The sequence below is a fragment of the Orcinus orca genome, chromosome 1 (genome assembly GCF_937001465.1).
Source record: "Orcinus orca chromosome 1, mOrcOrc1.1, whole genome shotgun sequence".
NCBI classification, from domain to species: Eukaryota; Metazoa; Chordata; class Mammalia; order Artiodactyla; family Delphinidae; genus Orcinus; species Orcinus orca.
In genome coordinates, this window is record NC_064559.1 from 168,588,114 (window position 1) to 168,609,636 (window position 21,523).

At 37.2% G+C, this 21,523-nt stretch overlaps 1 protein-coding gene across 2 annotated transcripts in view; it reads right to left on the reverse strand.

Annotated features, from left to right (window-relative positions):
• Positions 1-21,523, reverse strand: part of SCP2 (sterol carrier protein 2) — a 164,205-nt gene that overhangs the window by 119,529 nt on the left and 23,153 nt on the right. For both annotated transcript variants that reach the window (XM_012534485.3, XM_033435492.2), the window contains one exon: positions 8,206-8,332. In XM_012534485.3, coding sequence (XP_012389939.2) covers positions 8,206-8,332 — 127 coding nt within the window. The remainder of the gene's footprint in view (positions 1-8,205; positions 8,333-21,523) is intronic.

The following is a 21,523-nucleotide window of genomic DNA, read 5'->3' on the forward strand; positions in this document are numbered from 1 at the left end:
GACAAATTCTTAGAAATGCACAACCTGCCAAGACTGAATCAGGAAGAAATAGAAAATATGAACAGACCAATCACAAGCACTGAAATTGAAACTATGATTAAAAATCTTCCAACAAGCAAAAGCCCAGGACCAGATGGCTTCACAGGCGAATTCTATCAAACATTAAGAGAAGAGCTAACACCTATCCTTCTCAAACTCTTCCAAAATATAGCAGAGGGAGGAACACTCCCAAACTCATTCTACGAGGCCACGATTACCCTGATACCAAAACCAAACAAGGATGTCACAAAGAAAGAAAACTACAGGCCATTATCACTGATGAACATAGATGCAAAAGTTCTCAACAAAATACTAGCAAACAGAATCCAACAGCACATTAAAAGGATCATACACCATGTTCAAGTGGGGTTTATTCCAGGAATGCAAGGATTCTTCAATATACACAAATCAATCAACGTGATAAGCCATATTAACAAATTGAAGGAGAAAAACCATATGATCATCTCAATAGATGCAGAGAAAGCTTTTGACAAAATTCAACACCCATTTATGATAAAAACCCTGCAGAGTGTAGGCATAGAGGGAACTTTCCTCAGCATAATAAAGGCCATATATGACAAACCTACCACCAACATCATCCTCAATGGTAAAAAACTGAAACCATTTCCACTAAGATCAGGAACAAGACAAGGTTGCCCACTCTCACCACTCTTATTCAACATAGTTTTGGAAGTTTTAGCCACAGCAATGAGAGAAGAAAAGGAAATAAAAGGAAGCCAAATCGGAAAAGAAGTAAAGCTGTCACTGTTTGCAGATGACATGATACTATCTATACATAGAGAATCCTAAAGATGCTACCAGAAAACTACTAGAGCTAACATTTGGTAAAGTAGCAGGATACAAAATTAATGCACAGAAATCTCTGGCATTCCTATACACTAACGATGAAAAACATGAAAGTGAAACCAAGAAAACACTCTCATTTACCATTGCAACAAAAAGAATAAAATATCTAGGAATAAACCTACCTAAGGAGACAAAAGACCTGTATGCAGAAAATTATAAGACACTGATGAAACAAATTAAAGATGATACAAATAGATGGAGAGATATATCATGTTCTTGGATTGGAAGAATCAACATTGTGAAAATGACTCTACTACCCAAAGCAATCTACAGATTCAATGCAATCCCTATCAAACTACCACTGGCATTTTTCACAGAACTAGAACAAAACATTTCACAATTTGTATGGAAACACAAAAGACCCCGAAGAGCCAAAGCAATCTTGAGAAAGAAAAACAGAGCTGGAGGAATCAGGCTGCCTGACTTCAGACTATACTACAAAGCTACAGTAATCAAGACAGTATGGTACTGGCACAAAAACAGAAATATAGATCAATGGAACAGGATAGAAAGCCCAGAGAGAAACCCACGCACATATGGTCACCTTATCTTTGATAAAGGAGGCAGGAATGTACAGTGGAGAAAGGACAGTCTCTTCAATAAGTGGTGCTGGGGAAACTGGACAGGTATATGTAAAAGTATGAGATTAGAACACTCCCTATCACCATACACAAAAATAAGCTCAAAATGGATTAAAGACCTAAATGTAAGGTCAGAAACTATCAAACTCTTAGAGGAAAACACAGGCAGAACACTGTATGACATAAATCACAGCAAGATCCTTTCTGACCCACCTCCCAGAGAAATGGAAATAAAAACAAAAATAAACAAATAGGACCTAATGAAACTTAAAATCTTTTGCACAGTAAAGGAAACCATAAACAAGACCAAAAGACAACCCTCAGAATGGGAGAAAATATTTGCAAATGAAGTAACTGACAAAGGATTAATCTCCAAAATTTACAAGCAGCTCATGCAGCTCAATAATGAAAAAACAAACAAACCAATCCAAAAATGGGCAGAAGACCTAAATAGACATTTCTCCAAAGAAGATATACAGATTGCCAACAAACACATGAAAGAATGCTCAACATCATTAATCATTAGAGAAATGCAAATCAAAACTACAATGAGATATCATCTCACACCAGTCAGAATGGCCATCGTCAAAAAATCTAGAAACAATAAATGCTGGAGAGGGTGTGGAGAAAAGGGAACACTCTTGCACTGCTGGTGGGAATGTGAATTGGTACAGCCACTATGGAGAACAGTATGGAGGTTCCTTAAAAAACTACAAATAGAACTACCATATGACCCAGCAATCCCTCTACTGGGCATATACCCTGAGAAAACCATAATTCAAAAAGAGTCATGTACCAAAATGTTCATTGCAGCTCTATTTACAATAACCAGGAGATGGAAACAACCTAAGTGTCCATCATTGGATGAATGGATAAAGAAGGTGTGGCACATATACACAATGGAATATTACTCAGCCATAAAAAGAAACGAGATTGAGTTATTTGTAGTGAGGTGGATGGACCTACAGTCTGTCATACAGAGTGAAGTAAGTCAGAAAGAGAAAGACAAATACCGTATGCTAACACATATATATATGGAATTTAAGAAAATAAAATGTCATGAAGAACCTAGGGGTAAGACAGGAATAAAGACACAGACCTACTAGAGAATGGACTTGAGGACATGGGGAGGGGGAAGGGTGAGCTGTGACAAAGCGCGAGAGAGGCATGGACATATATACACTACCAAACGTAAGGTAGATAGCTAGTGGGAAGCAGCCGCATAGCACAGGGAGATCAGCTAGGTGGTCTGTGACCGCCTGGGGGGGCAGGATAGGGAGGGTGGGAGGGAGGAAGATGCGGGAGGGAGGAGAGACGGGAACATGTGTGTGTGTGTGTGTGTGTGTGTGTGTGTGTGTGTGGCTGATTCGCTTTGCTGTAGAGCAGAAACTGGCACACCATTGTGGGGCAATTATACTCTAATAAATATGTAAAAAAAAAAAGATTAATAATAGTAATAATATCCTTGTTGTCCGATGGGGAATTTATAGGGTTTTAAAAAGTAAGCTCCACAATGATCTCTAGCAAGATCATTGCTTAAATTTGTTCTCCGTGCAGTGCTAAGTTTTCTGGGGGGTAAAAAAGGAAAATAAAAGAGTATCTTGATAAACTGCAAAAAAAAAAAAAAAAAAAGGTTTGCTGGTATATTGAATGTTGAGTATAAGAAAAATCAAGAATGGCTCTAAGCTTTTTGGCCAAAGGTCCTAAAGAGATGGAGTTATCATTTACTGGATAGGAAAAACTTCTAGAGGAACAGATGGGGAAGGTGGAAGTTCAAGAAAGAATTAGGACCTCAGTTTTAGACCTGTTAAATTTGAAAGGCCTATTAGACATCCAAGCAGAAATACTTTTGTAAAGTGTTGGAGATATGAGATAAGATTTTTTAAGACCTAAAGCATGAAAAGAGTTGACCTTGAAAGAATAAAGAGCACTGTAGCCAAAGAAAATATGAGACTGGGGCGCAGGGAAATAAGTTTGGCTTACCGAACACACTGAAAGGCCAGTGAGCTTACACATAGGAAGACTAGACAACAGGAATTAAAACAAGAAATGATTTTTAAAAGGAGAGTCTCACCGTAACAAAGCAATAGAAAATACTGATACATAGTTTGGTACCTGAATGCCATGGACGGAATTGTGTCCCCTCAAAATTCATTTGTTGGACTTCCCTGGTGGCGCAGTGGTTAAGAATCCACCTGCCAATGCAGGGGACACGGGTTCGAGCCCTGGTCCAGGAAGATCCCACATGCCGTGGAGCGACTAAGCCCGTGCACCACAACTACTGAGCCTGCACTCTAGAGCCCGTGAGCCACAACGACTGAAGCCCGTGTGCCTAGAACCCGCGCTCCACAACAAGAGAAGCCACAGCAATGAGAAGTCCGTGCACCGCAACGAAGAGTAGCCCCCGCTCACTGCAACTAGGGAAAGCCCACACTCAGCAACGAAGACCTAACGCAACCAAAGATAAATAAATTTATATAAAAAAAGAAAATTCATTTATTGAAGTCCTAACACTCAATGTGATTGTTTTTGGAGATGGGTCTTTTGGGAGGTAATTATGGTAGATGAGGTCATGAGAGTGAGTGCCTCCTGGTAGGATTAGTGTCCTTATAAGAATCCTTACAAATAGTGGAAGACAAAGATGTTTCTCTCTCCCTCTCTCTCTGCACCCACATAAAAGAGGAGGTCATGTGAATACACAGTGAGATGGCAGTCACCTATAACCCAAGAAAAAACCTATAAAACCTATCGTGCATCAGTATAAAAACAGTATCAGTATAAAACCTATCGTGCATCTTGATTTTAGACTTCCCAGCCTCTAGAACAATGAGAAATAAATTTATGTTCTTTGAGCCACCCAGTCTATGGTATTTGCTACGTCAGCCCAAGCAAACTAATATAGTGGAAATGGAGTTACACTGAACAAAAATATAAGATATGTGAATGGCTTTGGAACCATTCTAGTTCCAAAGTTTGGAACAATTGCTAGCAAAAGCGTAAAGTGCATTGAAGAAACCATTAGTAGTAGCCTCAAAGTCCTTTGAGGATGCTGCAGGTGAGAGTTTGCGAAAGGACAAAATCTTACTGAAAACTGGAGGAAAGGAGAGCCCTGTTAAAATAGAAGCAGAGATTACAGTAATACTATACTTGCAGTTATGTAGAAACTAGTTAATAAGCAAAATATTGAAACTGCCACATGGTTTCTTCTGGCTGCTTACAGTAAAATTCTATAATGCTATATTGCAGAAAGAACTATTAAACAAAAAGGATTCAGGACTTGATAGTTTTGAAAATTCTAAGCCTTTCAAAGTGGTAAAAGACGCTAAAATTAAGAAATAGTCTTTGACGGGAATAAAGACGCAGACTTACTAGAGAATGGACTTGAGGATTCGGGGAGGGGGAAGGGTAAGCTGGGACAAAGTGAGAGAGTGGCATGGACGTATATACACTACCAAACGTAAAATAGATAGCTAGCAGGAAGCAGCTGCATAGTACAGGGAGATCAGCTCGGTGCTTTGTGACCACCTAGAGGGGTGGGACAGGGAGGGTGGGAGGGAGACACAAGAGGGAGGGGATATGGGGATATAGGTAGATGTATAGCTGATTCCCTTTGTTATAAAGCAGAAAGTAACACAACATTGTAAAGCAATTATACTCCAATAAAGATGTTAAAAAAAACAAAAAAGAAATAGTCTTTGAGCAAAGATCAAATCCAGGGCATTGCCAGGAAAACATGGTCCAAAAATGAAGCCCATATTGTGACAAATCTTTTGTTAAGACCTCAGAAAGATCAAAGGTGATGCCTCAGAATGTTGTGCAGAGAGAAAAAAAAGCCCTCTAAAGAGAAAAAACCTGTGCCTCACAAATCCTCTCCATCAAAGGGTTGCTAGGAAGCTTAAGAATGCTGCTCCTCAGCCATCTCAGAAAGGACCCAAGGCAGAAAGGCACTGAGCCCAGAGATTTGCAGGTGTAGCTTGTTGACTAATGGCGTGACCAAACAAGATTCACAGGAGACCCACAAAGTTCTTAAGATAAAAATTATCTACAGAGAGGATTCTTAAGTGTTAGCATTCTATTTTTGACCTGGGAGGTAATTTAGGTCACAGTTATGAGCTTGATTCATGAAGCTGTGTATTTATGTTGTGTGCATTTCTCTGACTTGAGTTATAATACACAACAACAACAAATGTCATATTTTTTTAAAATGCTGGGTTCAATCATTACTTTGAATCTTTAATTTCCTAGCAGGTCACAGATCAAAGTTTGAAAAATTATGGTCTGGGATAAGAGCTGCAATAGTAAAAGAAACTGGGGGGAAAAAAACATAATTTGGAGTTTGAAGGTAGAACTGATAGGACATAGTGATGGACTGGAGTAGGGGAAGAGCAGGGAGAAGTGTCAAAGATGACTCATGTTTTTGCTTTGAACATCTGAATGGATGGAAATGCCACTTACTGAGATGAGGAAAAGTAGAGAAGGAGCAAATTTAAGATATGGGGGAACAGAATGAAGAGTTTGCATCTGAACATGTGAAATTTGAGACATCTGTTACATACACAAGCAAAGATGCCAACTGGATATACAAGTATAGAGTGCATCACTGACTATCCTAAGTTTGCCTCCCTCTCCCACAAGTGCCTTACCTTGTTTTATTTTCTTCACAGGACTAATAATTGTTTGAAATTATCGTAGTTTTTTTCATATGCTACTGTCTCTCCTCGACTAGAAATTAAAGCAAAACCCTCACATTTCATTTGCTTATTTGTTGCTTGTGAATGAATGCACTGATGTCCCTAATTCTTTTTCCCTCCTGAATATCCTTTATGGTCTGACTTTGAAGTTTCCTACCACAAAAGAAGTAGAGTATATTACCCTATCCCTTGATTCCAAGTTTGCCATGTGACTTGCTTTGGTCAAGTCTCAAAAGGCCTTGCATGTTGCAGATTATTCTCTTGTGCTTCTGCGGTGACCATGAAAAGGACATCCCAGAGCTGGTCCTCCGGTCCCAAGAGGAAAATGAGCGACATATGACCCAGCCAAGCAGTACTAAAACAGAGCCTCCAACCAACCTACAGTCATATGATCAACCCAGACAAAAAGAGCTGAGCATGACTTAGATCATCTGATTCCCAGTCAATCTACAAACGTGTAAGCTATAATAATAAATAATCATTGTTTAAAATTGCTGAGTTTTGGAGTGGTTTATTACACAGCAATAGCTAACTGATATACTGCTATATTCCAGTGCCTAGAATAGTGCCTGAAATATAATAATAGCTCAATATTTTAAATGAATTATTTAATTCAAAAGGAAATGGAGGGACTTCCCTGGTGGTGCAGTGGTTAAGAATCCACCTGCCAATGCAGGAGACACAGGTTCCAGCCCTGGTCTGGGAAGATCCCACATGCCACAGAGCAAATAAGCCTGTGCGCCACAGCTACTGAGCCTGCGCTCTAGAGCCCACGAGCCACAACTACTGAAGCCCATGCACCTAGAACCCATGTTCCTCAACAAAAGAAGCCACCACAATGAGAAGCCCCTGCACCACAACAAAGAGTAGCCCCCGTTCGCCGCAACTAGAGAAAGCCCATGCGAAGCAACGAAGACCCAACACAGCCAAAAATAAAAAATATAAATAAATAAATAAATTTTTTAAAAATCATTCAAAAAAATTAAAAAGGAAATGGACAAGGAATAGCCAAAGAGGTAAGAAAAACCAGAAGAACGAGATGTCACAGAGGCCAAGAGAAGAGAATGTTTTAAGAAAGAAGTGATCAAAAGGGACTAATGGTGCTGAGGTCTATTAAAATAGGATTGAAAAGTATTTACTTGATATGGCAACGTAGTGATCAGTGGTAGCCTTGAGAAAGGAGGGAAGCCAGACTGGAATGGACTGAGTTTAAAATGGTAAGAAATAAAAAAAAAAAAAAAAATGGTAAGAAATAGCTACAAGAAAGAAAATTCCCATGGCCCCAAACTGGCAGTGCTCCTCTATACCATCCTACCATTCTTCCTTGAAGATTTCTTTCCTTTCTGATTACTTGATCTTGACTATCAAACCTGGGATATATTTCCTGCAAAGAATAGGAACACTGAACTTTCAAGCACAACTATTTTCTTTCTTATCTCACAGTACACAACAAGGCACTGGTTCAGGGTCATACAATAAAAACAAAAACAAAATCAAAAACTCTATCTGCACTATCCCATGCTTTATCTAACTGGCTAAAGCAGGCCGATCACTGATCATCAGTCAAAAAGCTAGGATGTTTACCTACAAAATAAAAATCAACTATGAAATTTAAATCTCGTAAAACACTATGGATTGACAGATGATGATGGACTCCTGATGGATTCAAATACTGAGAATAAAATTTGGCTACATAAATCTATTACCAAGAGCTAGCTTTAAGTCTCATTACCATATTCAGAACTAATGAGCCTCAACTTATAGTCTATGATTAAAGGAGACAAGATTTATGTGATTTTTCCTATTTCAATGTCTTGTTTTGGAGCAGTCTAGGTACTTCTCATATGATGTCCTATGTATAAATACTTTTAGAAAACTGAATTCTATACAGACTATTTCTTCAACTTAATTGAAAAACCATTTCATATTTTATACATCTTGGCATCCCCCACAGTTTCTTAAGAAATACCTATTGTTTCTCACACATGTATGTAACTGCCAATAAGACTTGAAGTTTTTTAACATACCATATTTTTCCATGTGCTCTTTTCCAGCAAACCCAAACATCTGAGAAGCAACTGGGTGGGCTGACAATCCGTACTTGTTGATCAGGACTTCTAGATGCTTATCAATTGGATTGGTCCTGTTTGAAAACTAAGAGAGGGGAAAACACAAAATTGAATAAGTACTTGACATGATGATAGGTGTCTCTTTTAACTATTACAGCGTTACTAAGACATTTACTTATTTGAAGTGTAGAGTAAGCCAAAAATGGACAATGTGAATAAAATCAGTCAGAAAATGCTTTGCAGGGAAACATGGGAAGGAAAAATAATCAAGTGACCAAAGAGGTATTAATTCTTTCAAGAAACATGTATAAAGAATCCATATGTGCAAATAACTACTCAAGGTGCTGGGGATAAAACAGTGAACAAAACAGATAAAGTCCCTGCTCATCTGGCATTTACATTTGAGGGAGGAGGGGACAGAAAGTAATGGGGATGAAAATTAATTAAAATGTAAATAGTAATGCTATAATGAATAAATTCAAGTATAGGGATAAAGATTGAAAGTGGGAAGTGCTACTTTATAGAAAATAGTCAAGGGAGGTCACATTGACAAAATGACATTTGAGCAGGGATGTGAAGGAGTAGGAGCAAGTCATTTGGACACCTTTGGGAGAGGAGCATTCAAGGCAGAAGGAACAGCAAGAATAAAGACCCAAAGGCAGGAGCAGGCTTGGGTATTTGAGAAAAAGAGTGAATTAGGGTTAGGATAAAGTGATACTCAGAGTGCAATCACCTCTGTTTCCATGGTTCTAGAATAGAAAAACACAGTTCCTACTGCAAACATTCTACAAAGGGAAAGCTAACTGTTTCTTACCAGTTTACCTACTAGACTATGAACACACTGAGGGCAGGAACTCTGCTTCACATACTTCTGTATGTGTATCCAATGCCTAGCATACGGCCTGTTACATAGTAAACATTCCATAAATAATTGTTAAATGAAATAAATCAAGATTTTTTTGGTGCACAAAGGGGTTCTAAAGGGAATGCTATGAAAAAACTAAGATTAAGAAAAAATAGGCTTACAAGAGGAAAATTATTTAGTTAGATATGATAAGTAACTTGACAATCCAAAGGAGTAAGACAAAATGAGCTGATAAATGGGATCTGTGGAATCTGTGAACACAAAAATCTTAAAAATAAGTATATATAATTATGTGTTTGGATTTCCATAGATGTAAATTTTTTTCTGTCAAAAGAAATCTAAAAAAGAACATTTAAAAAAATACAGAAAATGTTCATACCTAAGTTAAAAAGGAATGTGAATGAAAACAATGATATACAACTTCTGCTTCTAGTCATGATGCACTATAGAAACCAGATTTACCCTTCTGTCTTAAGCAACTAAAAACCTGGACAAAATATACAAAGCAACTGTTTTCAGACAATGGACAACATAAAGCTTAGTATAGTGATCTCTGAAAGAACTCACAGAGAAGAGTAATGGAGAGACGAGAGAGAGAGAGAGAGAGAGAGAGAGAGAGAGAGAGAGAGAGAGAGAGAGAGAGCTGAAGATCTGAAGAGAGTTCCTCTTGAGTTTTCAATGACTCTAATCAACACATGAATATGAGGAAACTACTGAGACCAGGGAAAGAATCACTGGAAAGGAGCAGGCAGAATAATTCCCAATGTTCCCACAGGGACAGGAATAGTTCTTATTCTCCTAACATATGGGGCATCAATGGAATCCTGAGGTTACTGCTTGAGTAACAGTGTCAGTTTAGTCTTAGAATAATAAAGGCTGTTCTGATTCTACCTAATGAAGCTTAAAAGCAAGTCTCAAAAGTATCAAACCACTTCTAAAAAACACCTACCCCAGAACAAACCCCTAAGTAGTTAACAGAACATAAAAATTCAACACCCAACAAAGTAAAATTTAAAATGTCTAGCATTCAATCACAAGTTATAAGGCATGCAATGAAACAGAAAAGTACAACTTGTAAAGAGTGGATTAATCAATCAATAGAAATGATATAGCTGATAGAATTAGATGGGAACATTAAAACAGTTACTATAATATACTCCATCTGTTCAAGAAGGTAGAAGAAAGCATGAACATGACAAAGAAAAATAGGGAAGATAGAAAAAAATGACCCACATGAAACTTTTAGAGATAAAATATACATTGTCTGAAATGAAAAGTAAATTCAGTGGAATTAACAGCAGATTAGACAATGCAGCATAGATTGGTAAACTTGGAGAAGTAGCAAATTAAAATATGGAGGAAAAAATCTAGAAAAAAATGAACAAAATCAGTGAATTATGGAACAACAACCAAGAAGTTTAGTAGATATGTAATTGGAGTCCCAGAAACAGAGAAAATGGAGAGAGACAAAAGTCAGAAAAAAAATATTTTAAGGCATAATGGATGAAAAATTTTCAAACCTGATAAAAACTATAACTCATATATCCAAGAACCTCAACAAACCCCAAGCACAAGAAACACGATAAAACTACACCAAGGTACGTCATAATAAAATTGTTCAAAACCAGTGATAGGTAGGGCTTCCCTGGTGGTGCAGTGGTTGAGAGTCCGCCTGCCAATGCAGGGGTCACGGGTTCGTGCCCTGGTCCGGGAGGATCCCACATGCCGTGGAGTGGCTGGGCCCGTGAGCCATGGCCGCCGGGCCTCCGTGTCTAGAGCCTGTGCTCCACAACAGGAGAGGCCACAACAGTGAGAGGCCCGCATACCATGAAACAAACAAACAAACAAAAAACAGTGATAGGGCTTCCCTGGTGGTGCAGTGGTTGAGAGCCCGCCTGCCGATGCAGGGGACACGGGTTCGTGCCCCGGTCCGGGAAGATCCCACATGCCGCGGGGCAGCTAGGCCTGTGAGCCATGGCCGCTGAGCCTGCGCGTCAGGAGCCTGTGCTCCGCAACAGGAGAGGCCACAACAGTGAGAGGCCCACGAACCCAAAAAAAAAAAAAAAAAAAAAACAGTGATAAAGAAAAATCTTAAAAGTAACCAAAGAAAAATACACATTAAGTATATAGGAACAAAAAAATAAGAATAACAGCAGACTTTAAATTGAAAACAATGAAAGCCAAAAAAAAAAAAAAAGAGTGAAGCTAAACAAGAATTCTGTACTCAGCAAATACATCTTTAAAAAAAAAGGTAAAAAAAATAAGGTAAATAAAGAATTATTAGAACATACAAAACTGATAAAATTCATCACCAGCAGACCAGCACTATGTGAAATGTTAAAGGAGAATCTTCAGGCAGAAGGAATATAATCCTAGAGGAAAATTGGAATCAATAATAAAGGAATAAAGATCACTGAAAATTATAAACATGTGGAGAAATATATGGTTTTTTTTCTACTTTAAGAATTCTTTTAAAAATAATTGACTATTTAAAGCAAAATCAATAGCTGATATAGGGCTTATAACATGTATAGAAGTAAAATGTGCCTCTAGGAAGAGGTAAACAAAAAAATACTTTGTAAGGTTCATGTAATACTATAGTGAACAGTCGTAACATTACTTAAAGGTGGTTTGTGAATAAGTTAAAGATGAATGTAAACCCTAAAGCAACCACTAAAAGCAAAACACCTGAGGCATAGTTAATATGTTCATAAAACAGACAAAATAAAATTATAAAACATTCTCAATGAACAGAAAAGAAGACAAAGAGGAAAAAAGGAATAAAGATATTGAACAAAAAGAAAATGAGTAGAAAGATGGTAGATTTATATCAGTGGTGTCCTAATAAATGTTTAATAGTCTCATGGGGGGTGAGGGTGGTCTTATTGATAGCATTTGTCTATTTTTGTGTTGTAAATACTCCCACCATGGCCAATTTGAATCTACTAGCATGATGTCACTGAAAGCAAAGATGAGAAGAGATATGCATAATCAGATCTTGCAAGCTGGTACAAGCCGGTAGGCATCAGTTTCAACTAACCACTAATGTAAACCCAGCTATATCAATAACCACATTAAGTGGAAAGGATATAAAAAGCCCAATTAAAAGGCAAAGATTATTATATTGTTAAAAAGCAAGACCCAACTAAATGCTGCCTAAAAAATATAATTCAAACATAAAGACAGAAATAGGTAAAAGGATGGGAAAAGATAAACAATTCTAATTCTACTCAAAAGAAAGCTGAAATGGCTATGTTAATATCAGACAAAATAGATATAACATCAAAGAACACTACAAGAGATAAGTTCTTATAAGTAGCCTAAAATCCTTCAAAAGGCAGGGTCTGACAAAGGGAGTACCTGGCTGGGATCCATAAAAACTTTCACAAATGCGCTTTCAGTTTCATGATATAATACACCTCACATCACCTCACAATGATGAAGGGGTCAATTTATCAAGGACATAACAATCTTAAATGTTAATACACCTAATATGAGAGCCTCAAACTACACGAAGCAAAAACTGATAAAACTGAAAAAAAATAGACAGATCCACAGATTTAGCAGCAGATCTCAATACCTCCCTCTCAATAACTGATAGAACAAGTAGACAGAAAAACCAGTAAGGATATAGAAGGCAACAAATATTATCAACCAACTTGACCTAGAATTTATAGAACACTCCACCCAACAACAGTAGAGTACACATTCTTCTCAAGTGCACAAGAATATTTACCAAAACACACCACATCTTGAGCCAAAAAACAAGTCTCAATAAATGAAAAAGCATTCACATCATACAAAGTATATTCTCTGACCACAGATAATTAAAATAGAAACAAATATCAGTAACAAAAAGGTATCTGTAAACTGCCCAAATGTTAGGAAGCTAAGCAACACACTTCTAATGTATGGGTGAGAGAAGAAATCACAATGGAAACTGCTAACTAATTTGACCTAAATGAGAATGAAATCATGACATAAAAAATTTGTGGTATGCTACTTAAGCAGTGTTTTAAAAGAAATCTATAACATTAAATGCCCATGTTTGAAAAGATTTAAAATCAATGACCTAAGCTTCCAGCTTAATAAACTACAAAACAGAGTAAATTAAATCCAATGTAAGAATTGAAATATTAAGGTTCACAGCAGATATAAACAGAAAATGAGCAGAATGAAGTAGAATGGATAGAAATTAGTAGAATGAAATAGAAAAGAGAAAAAAAAATAGAGAAAAGCAATGAAAACAAGGGCTGGTACTCTGACAAGATCAATAAGACTGATAAACACCTTTTGTTATACTGATCATGGAAAAAATAGAGAAGACAAAGGTTACCAACATCAGAAGAAGAGAAAGGACATATCTAAAGATCCTACCTTAAGGGGATACTATGGGAATAATATGAACAAGTTTTTGTCAATAAATTCAACAATTTAGATGAAATGGACAAATTCCTTAAAGGCCACAAACTATCAAAGCCCACTCAAAAAAAGAAATAGATAACCTGAATAGTAATATACTTACTAAAGAAACTGAACTTTAAAACCTTCCCATAAAGAAAACTACAGACCTAGATGTGCACTGGTGAACGCTACCAAACATTTAAGGAAAAAAATACCAATTATATAAACAAACTCTTCCTAAATAAAAAAAAAATTTATAAAAAAGAGAAGGGAACAATTCTCAACCATTCTATGAGGCCAGCATTATCCTGATATCAAAAGTAAATAAACATTAAAACAAAAAAGAAAACAAATCAACACCATCACAAACATATACACAAAAATCATTAGCATAATTTTAACAAATTAAATCCAACAACATATAAAAGATAAGACATCACAACCAAGCATTTACCCCAGAAATACAGGATGGGTTAATATTCAAATATCAATCAATATAATTCACCATATTAACCAACTAAATTAAGAATAACAAACAAAATAAGGATCTCTCATAGGTACAGGAAAAGCAAGTGAGAAAATTCAACATATACTCAGGACAGAAACTCTCAGCAAATTAAGAATAGAAGGTAACTTTCTCAACCTGATAAAGAACATCTGTGAAAAACTTACAGCTAACATATTTAATAGTGAAATCTGAATGTTTTCCCCTATGATCAAAAACAAGGAAAAGATAAATGACCTCACAACCTCTATTTCAATTTGTTGTGACGACCCTAGCCAGTGCAATCATAAGGCAAGAAAAATAAATAAAAGGCATACAGATTGAAAAGGAAGAAATAAAACTGTCTTGTACATAATGATACGATTGTTTATGCAGACAATCCTACAGAATCTTAAAAAAGCCACTAGACTAGGAAGAGAGATTAGCTAGATCACAAAATACAATGTACAGTTGGAAACTGGTATTAAAATAAGTGCTATTTTTAATAACATAAAAAACTTGAAATACCTGGGGAAATTTTTAATAAAATATGTAAAAGAGTTACACTTTGAAAACTAAAAAACATTACTGAAAGAAATCAAAGGCCTAAATAAAGACAGATAAACAATTTTCATGGACTGGAACATTTAATATTGTTAAAAATGTAGAGATCCCTATGTATTAACCTATAAATCTACTACAGGAAGCATTTTTATAGAAATTGACAAGCCAATTGTTAAAATGTATATGGAAATGCAAAGGATTAGAATAGCCAAATCAATTTTGTAAAAGAAAAACAAAGTTGGAGAATATGCATCCCAATTTGATTTCAAGGCTTATTATAAAGTTACAGTATTCAAGAAAGTAAAGTATTGATATAAAGACTGATCAAGGAAGAGTCCAAAAAATGATCCACACTACATGGTCAACTGATTATCAGCAAAGATGTCAAGGCAGTTCAATGGGGAAAAGATAATCTTTTCAACAAATGGGGCTGTATGAAATATGGGATACACATTTTTTAAAAAATTTTAAACTTTGATCTTTACTTCCTACCACTTACAAAAATTAACTTAAAATTTTCTTAAATAGGATACAAAAAGCACAATAGTAGAAAACAAACTAGACTTCATCAAAATTTTAAACTTTTGCTCTTCAAAAGATACCATTTATAAAAGGAAAGGGCAAGTCCAGAGAGCTGGAGAAAATATTTGTAAAACATATTGAACAAGAGCTTGTATCTATCTGGAATATATAAAGAACTCTTACAACACCATAGTAAGAAAATAACCAACTAATAATTGGGCAAAATATTTGAACAGTCATTGAATTCATCAAAGAAGATATACCAATGACAAATAAAAACATGTAATGATGCTCAACACCATTAAATATTAGGAAAATACAAATTAAATCCACAATAAGATACCACTGTACACCCACTGTGTGAAGAAAATTAAAAAGAATGATGATCACAAGAAAACTATACACCAATATCTCTTACGAATGTAGATGAAAATATCTTCAATGAAATGCTAGCAAACTGAATCAACAACACATTAAAAAAACCCATGACAAAGTGGGATTTATCCCAGGAATGCAAGGTTGGTTTAATGTCTAAAAATCAATTAATGTAATACACCATATCAATAGAATAAAGGGCAAACACCACACAATCGTCTCAACAGACACAGAAAAAGCATTTGACAAAATCCTAAACAGATTCCTGATAAAAAAAAAAACACTTTTAAAAAGCATGGAGGGGGCTTCCCTGGTGGCGCAGTGGTTGAGAGTCCACCTGCTGATGCGGGGGACGCGGGTTCGTGCCCCGGTCCGGAAGGGTCCCACGTGCCGCGGAGCGGCTGGGCCTATGAGCCATGGCCGCTCAGCCTGCGCGTCCGGAGCCTGTGCTCCGCAACGGGAGAGGCCACCGCAGTGAGAGGCCCACGTACCGCAAAAAAAAAAAAAAAAAAAAAAAAAAAAGCATGGAGGAAACTTCCCTGGTGACACAGTGGTTAAGAATCCGCCTGCCAATGCAGGGGACACAGGTTCGATCCCTAGTCCAGGAAGATCCCACATGCTGCGGAGCAACTAAGCCCGTGCACCACAACTACTGAGCCTGTGCTCTACAGCCTGCATGCCACAACTACTGAGCCCATGTGCCACAACTACTGAAGCCCATGCACCCTAGAGTCTGTGCTCTGCAACAAGAGAAGCCACTGTAATGAGAAGCCCACGCACTGCAATGAAGAGTAGCCCCCGCTCGCCACAACTAGAGAAAGCCTGCATGCAGCAACAAAGACCCAATGCAGCCAAAAATTAATTGACTAAAAAAAATTTTTTTTAAGTGTGGAAAAGAAGGGAACTTCCTCAACCTGATAAAAGGCATCTACCACAGATAACATGCTTAATGGTGAAAGACTGAATGCTTCCCTCATAAAAGCAGAAACAAGATGAAATGTCTGCTCTCACCATTTCTATTCAACATTGTCCTAGAAGTTCCAGCTAGGGGAATTAGGCAAGAAAATAAATAAAAAGCAACCAAATTGAAAAAAAAAAGAAGAAAAACTATCTCTATTTGTAGATGACATTATCTTGCAAATAGAAAATCCTAAGGAATCCACTAAAATCTATTAGAATACACAAGTTCATCAAGATTACAGGATATAAGATCAATATATAAAAATTAAATATATTTCCATACACTTGCCAAGAACAACTCAAAATGAAATTAAGAAAATAGGGACTTCCCTCATGGTCTGGTGGCTAGGACTACATGCTCCCAATGCAGGGGGCCCGGGTTCGATCTCTGGTCTGGGAACTAGATCCCACATGCCGCAACTAAGAGTTTGCATGCCACAACTAAAGATCCTGCATGCCACAACCAAAGATCCCGCATGCCACAACTAAGACCCAGCACAGCCAAATAAATAAATATTAAAAAGAAAGAAAATAATTCCATTTACAAAAGCATCACTAAAAATAAAACACTTAGGAATAAATTTAACAAAAAAAGTATAAAACTTACACTCAGAAAACTATAAACATTGTTGAAAGAAATGAAAGATCTATTTTAAATAAATGAAAAGACATTCCATGCTCATGAATGGAAGATTTCAGATGGTTAAAATGGTAGCACTCCTCAAAATGATATACAGTCAACACAATCCCTATCAGAATCTCAGCTGGTTTCTTTGCAAATATTGATAAGCCAATCCCAAAGTTCATGTGGAAATTCAATGGACAGAGAACAGCCAAAACAATCTGGAAAAAGAAGAATTTAGAAGACTCTTACTTCCTGATTTCAAAACTTACTAAAAAACAATAGTAACCAGGGAATTCCCTGGTGGTCCAGGGGTTAGGACTCTGTGCTTCCACTGCAGGTGGCATGGGTTTGATCCCTGGTTGGGGAACTAAAATCTTGCCTGCCACACAGTGGGTCCAAAAAAACAAAAACAAAAACAAACCAGTAACTGAAACATTGTAGTATTAACTAGCATAAGACTATATAGATCAGTGGAATAGAATTGAGAGTACAGAAATAAACTCTCACAATTAAAATCAATTTTTTTAAATATTATTTTTATTAAGTCTTTACCCTTGACAGTGTGGTTTGTTTTTTTAAAAAATATTTATTTATTTATTTACTTTATTTGGCTGCGCTGGGTCTTAGTTGCAGCATGCAGGCTCTTAGTTGCGGCATGCGAACTCTCAGTTGCAGCATGCATGTGGGATGTAGTTCCCTGACCAGGGATTGAAGCCAGGCTCCCTGCATTGGGAGCACGGAGTCAAGTCCCAAAATCAAGGGTTTTTTTGGCTTTGTTTTTTTTTTTTTTTGCGGTGCGCAGGCCTCTCACTGTTGTGGCCTCTCCCATTGCGGAGCACAGGCTCCGGACGCACAGGCTCAGCGGCCATGGCTCACGGGCCTAGCTGCCCCGCGGCATGTGGGATCCTCCCGGACCGGGGCATGAACCCACATTCCCTGCATCGGCAGGCGGACTCTCAACCACTGTGACACCAGGGAAGCCCTATCAAGTTATTTTTTCAAAGGTACCAAGACAAGTAAATGGGTGTTAAGGATAGTCTTTTCAGTAAATGGTGCTGGGACAACTGGACATCCACATGCAAAAGAATGAAGTTGGATCCCTACCTCACACTATATTAAAAAAAAAAACCTCAAAATGGAAAAAAGACCTAACTGTAACAGCTAAAACTACAGAATTCTTACAAGAAAACATAAAAGTAAATTGTCATGACCTTGAATTTGGCAGTGTTTCTTAGATATGACACCAAAATCATAAGCAACAACAACAAAAAATAGATCAATTGAACTTCATCAAAATTTAAACTTTTATGCCTCAAAGCAGGGGTCCCCAGCCCTTGGGCTGTGGACCAGTATCAGTCCTCTGCCTGTTAGGAACCAGGCCACACAGCAGGAGGTGAGTGGTGGGCAAGCAAGCGAAGCTTCATCTGATGCTCCCCATCGCTCACATTACCACCTGAACCATTGCTTGTATTACCGCCTGAACCATCACCCCACCCCAACCCCATCCGTGGAAAAATTGTCTTCCACGAAACAGGTCCCTGGTGCCAAAAAGGTTGGGGACTGCTGCCTTAAAGGATACCATTAAAAAACTGAAAAGAGAAGCCACTGAATGGGAGAAAATATTTGCAAATCATCTATCTGATAAAGGACTTGTATCTAGAATATATCTTACAACTCCGTAATATAGAGACAACCTAATTTTAAAATGGGCAAAGGATCTGAGTAGACATTTCTCCAAAGATACACAAATGGCCTTTAATACATGAAAAGATATTCAACATCATTAGCCATCATGGCAATGCAACTCAAAACCACAAGGAGATACTGCTTCACACCTACTAGGATAGCTGTAATAAAAAAGACAGACAATAACAAATTTTGGCAGATGTGGCAAAATTGGAACCTTCATTGCTATGGACTGAATTTTCTCCATCCCAACAGTTATGTTGAATCCTTTACCCCCAATGTTACTGTATTTGGGGGGAAAAGGGCTTTTCAGAGACAAAGATTAAATGAGGCCATAAGGGTGGGGTCCTCCTCCTTAGGACTGAAGAAAAGGAAAAGGTAATTCATTCCCTCTCCCTCTCTCTCTGTCTCTCTCTCTCTGTCTCTCCTGCTCTCTCACCCCTAATAAGTGTTAATGAAACTGGGATTTGGGAAAACTTTTTTTCCTCTTTGGATTTTACTGTATTGTTTGAATTTCTTTATAATTAGCATGAATTCCTTTCTGAAAATAATAAAGTCATTAGTCTTTAAAAGAAAAAGTTCATATCTTTTACTAAATAATATCAGTTTGGGATCTGTCACAAGAAAAGAATCAAGTGCAGAAAAATATTGCTGAAATTGTGTTCATCACAGCATACCTTACAATAATAATAAATAAAAATCTAAATGTCCAATAACAGGAGCAATCCTAAGTAAATTATAATACAGCCATGTGATAAATTGTAATGCAGACATTAAAAATTTTTTGCTTATAAATAATTTTTAACATGACATACTCAAAAAATAATGTTAAGTGAAAATGAAGTAAATTGAATTATAGATACAGCACAATCTCGACTTTTTTTAGCTAAATTAGCAAATCACTAATGATGACTGTCATTACAGGTGATTATTTCTTCTTTATTTTTTCTGTATTCTTCCTTTTTTATGACTTTTACAACAAGGAAAATAAAATTTTTACTTTTTAAAATTTTTATATTTATTTGGCTGTGTCAGGTCTTAGTTACAGCACACAGGATCTTCATTGGGGCATGCGGGATCTAGTTCCCTGACCAGGGATGGAACCCAGGTGCCCTGCATTGGGAGTGCGGAGTCTTAACCACTGGACCACCAGGGAAGTTCCAGGAAAATAAAAATTTTTAAATAAGCAGCTCCTGTAAGAGTGGGCCATGAAAATGTAAGAAGTAACTATGCAAATCCTTCCAAACATATATACAAACACTCATAAAAGTTTGGCATCTGTCATTCTAAGTATCTGGGGATGAAATATCTCTTTTGCTCCTTGCCCCATGTCTTAACCAGTTTGGGCTTCTATAATAGAATACATAGACCAGGTGGATTAACCAACATATTCTCACAATTCTGAGAGCTGGGAAATCCAAGATCAAGGTGTCAGCACATCTGGCATCTAGTGAAAGCCCACTTCCTGGTTTGCAGAGGGCTGTCTTCTCAATGTATCCTCACATGGCAGAGAGCAGAGTGGAAACAAACTCTCTCATGTCTTTATAAGGGCACTAATCCCATCATGAGGATTCCTCCACCCTCACAACCTAATTACTTCCCAAAGGCCCCACCTCCAAATACCATCACCTTGGGAATCAAGAGTTTTAACATCTGAATTTTGAGGGGATAAAAACGTTTAGTTCACCCTAGGAAGTTAAAAGCAGAGCAACAGCTCTTGTTCTCAGCCTAAAGAGATAATGAAGAGATGTTTTGGCAAAAAATAAAAAACAAGAACACATGTTCCTCTACTTCTTTGGTAAATGTAACTCCTAATTTTTCCTATGTTTGTCTGTGCTATGAACAGCCAATCCCAGGCTTTCCCTGATGCCTAAAGTTCAACCAAGAGCTGACTTCAGCACTCCCTCCTTGCCTGCTGCTGACCTGAGGATCGAAATCACATCAAATCACATGCTTAGATGGACCGAAAAATAAGTGGTCAGAGGCCAAACTGAGTGGCAACATTCCAACTCTGAAGAAATTATAAAACTAACCAAAATAAATTAACTGGTAGGAAGTGCCAACAACGGGAACCATAGATCCGTTTCATCTCATAAAAGCAGCAGCCTCTTAAGTCCCTTTCTTGGCTACATTCAGGCCAATAAAGAAAAAAATAATGTGTAAGCCATATATGTAATTATAAATTTTCAAGCAGCCACATTAAAAAAAAAACAGGTAGAATTTATTTGAATATATTAATTTAACCCAATATATCCAAAATATTATAATTTCAAAGAAATTTTTTTTTTAAAAAATATATTTTTTTAAAGTAAGAGTGGTTTTGTTTATTTATTTATTTTTGGCTGCGTTGGGTATTTGTTGCTGCGCGTGGGCTTTCTCTAGTTGTGGCGAGCGGGGGCTACTCTTCGTTGCGGTGTACAGGCTTCTCGTTGCGGTGGCTTCTCTTGTTGAAGAGCACAGGCTCTAGGCACACAGGCTTCAGTACTTGTGGCACATGGGCTCAGCAGTTGTGGCACACAGGCCTAGTTGCTCCGTGGCATGTGGGATCTTCCCAGATCAGGGATCGAACCCATGTCCCCTGCATTGGCAGGCGGATTCTCAACCATTGTGCCACCAGGGAAGTCCCAAAATTATTTTTTTTAATATTTTAGTTTATTTAAACAATATCATTTATGTGTATTGTGCTGGCACAAATATGCAGAAATATTTTTAAATTGTTGAGACAGTTTCATTCTTTTTTCATATGAAATCTTTAAAATTCATATATATTTTATGGTTCCAACACATCTCA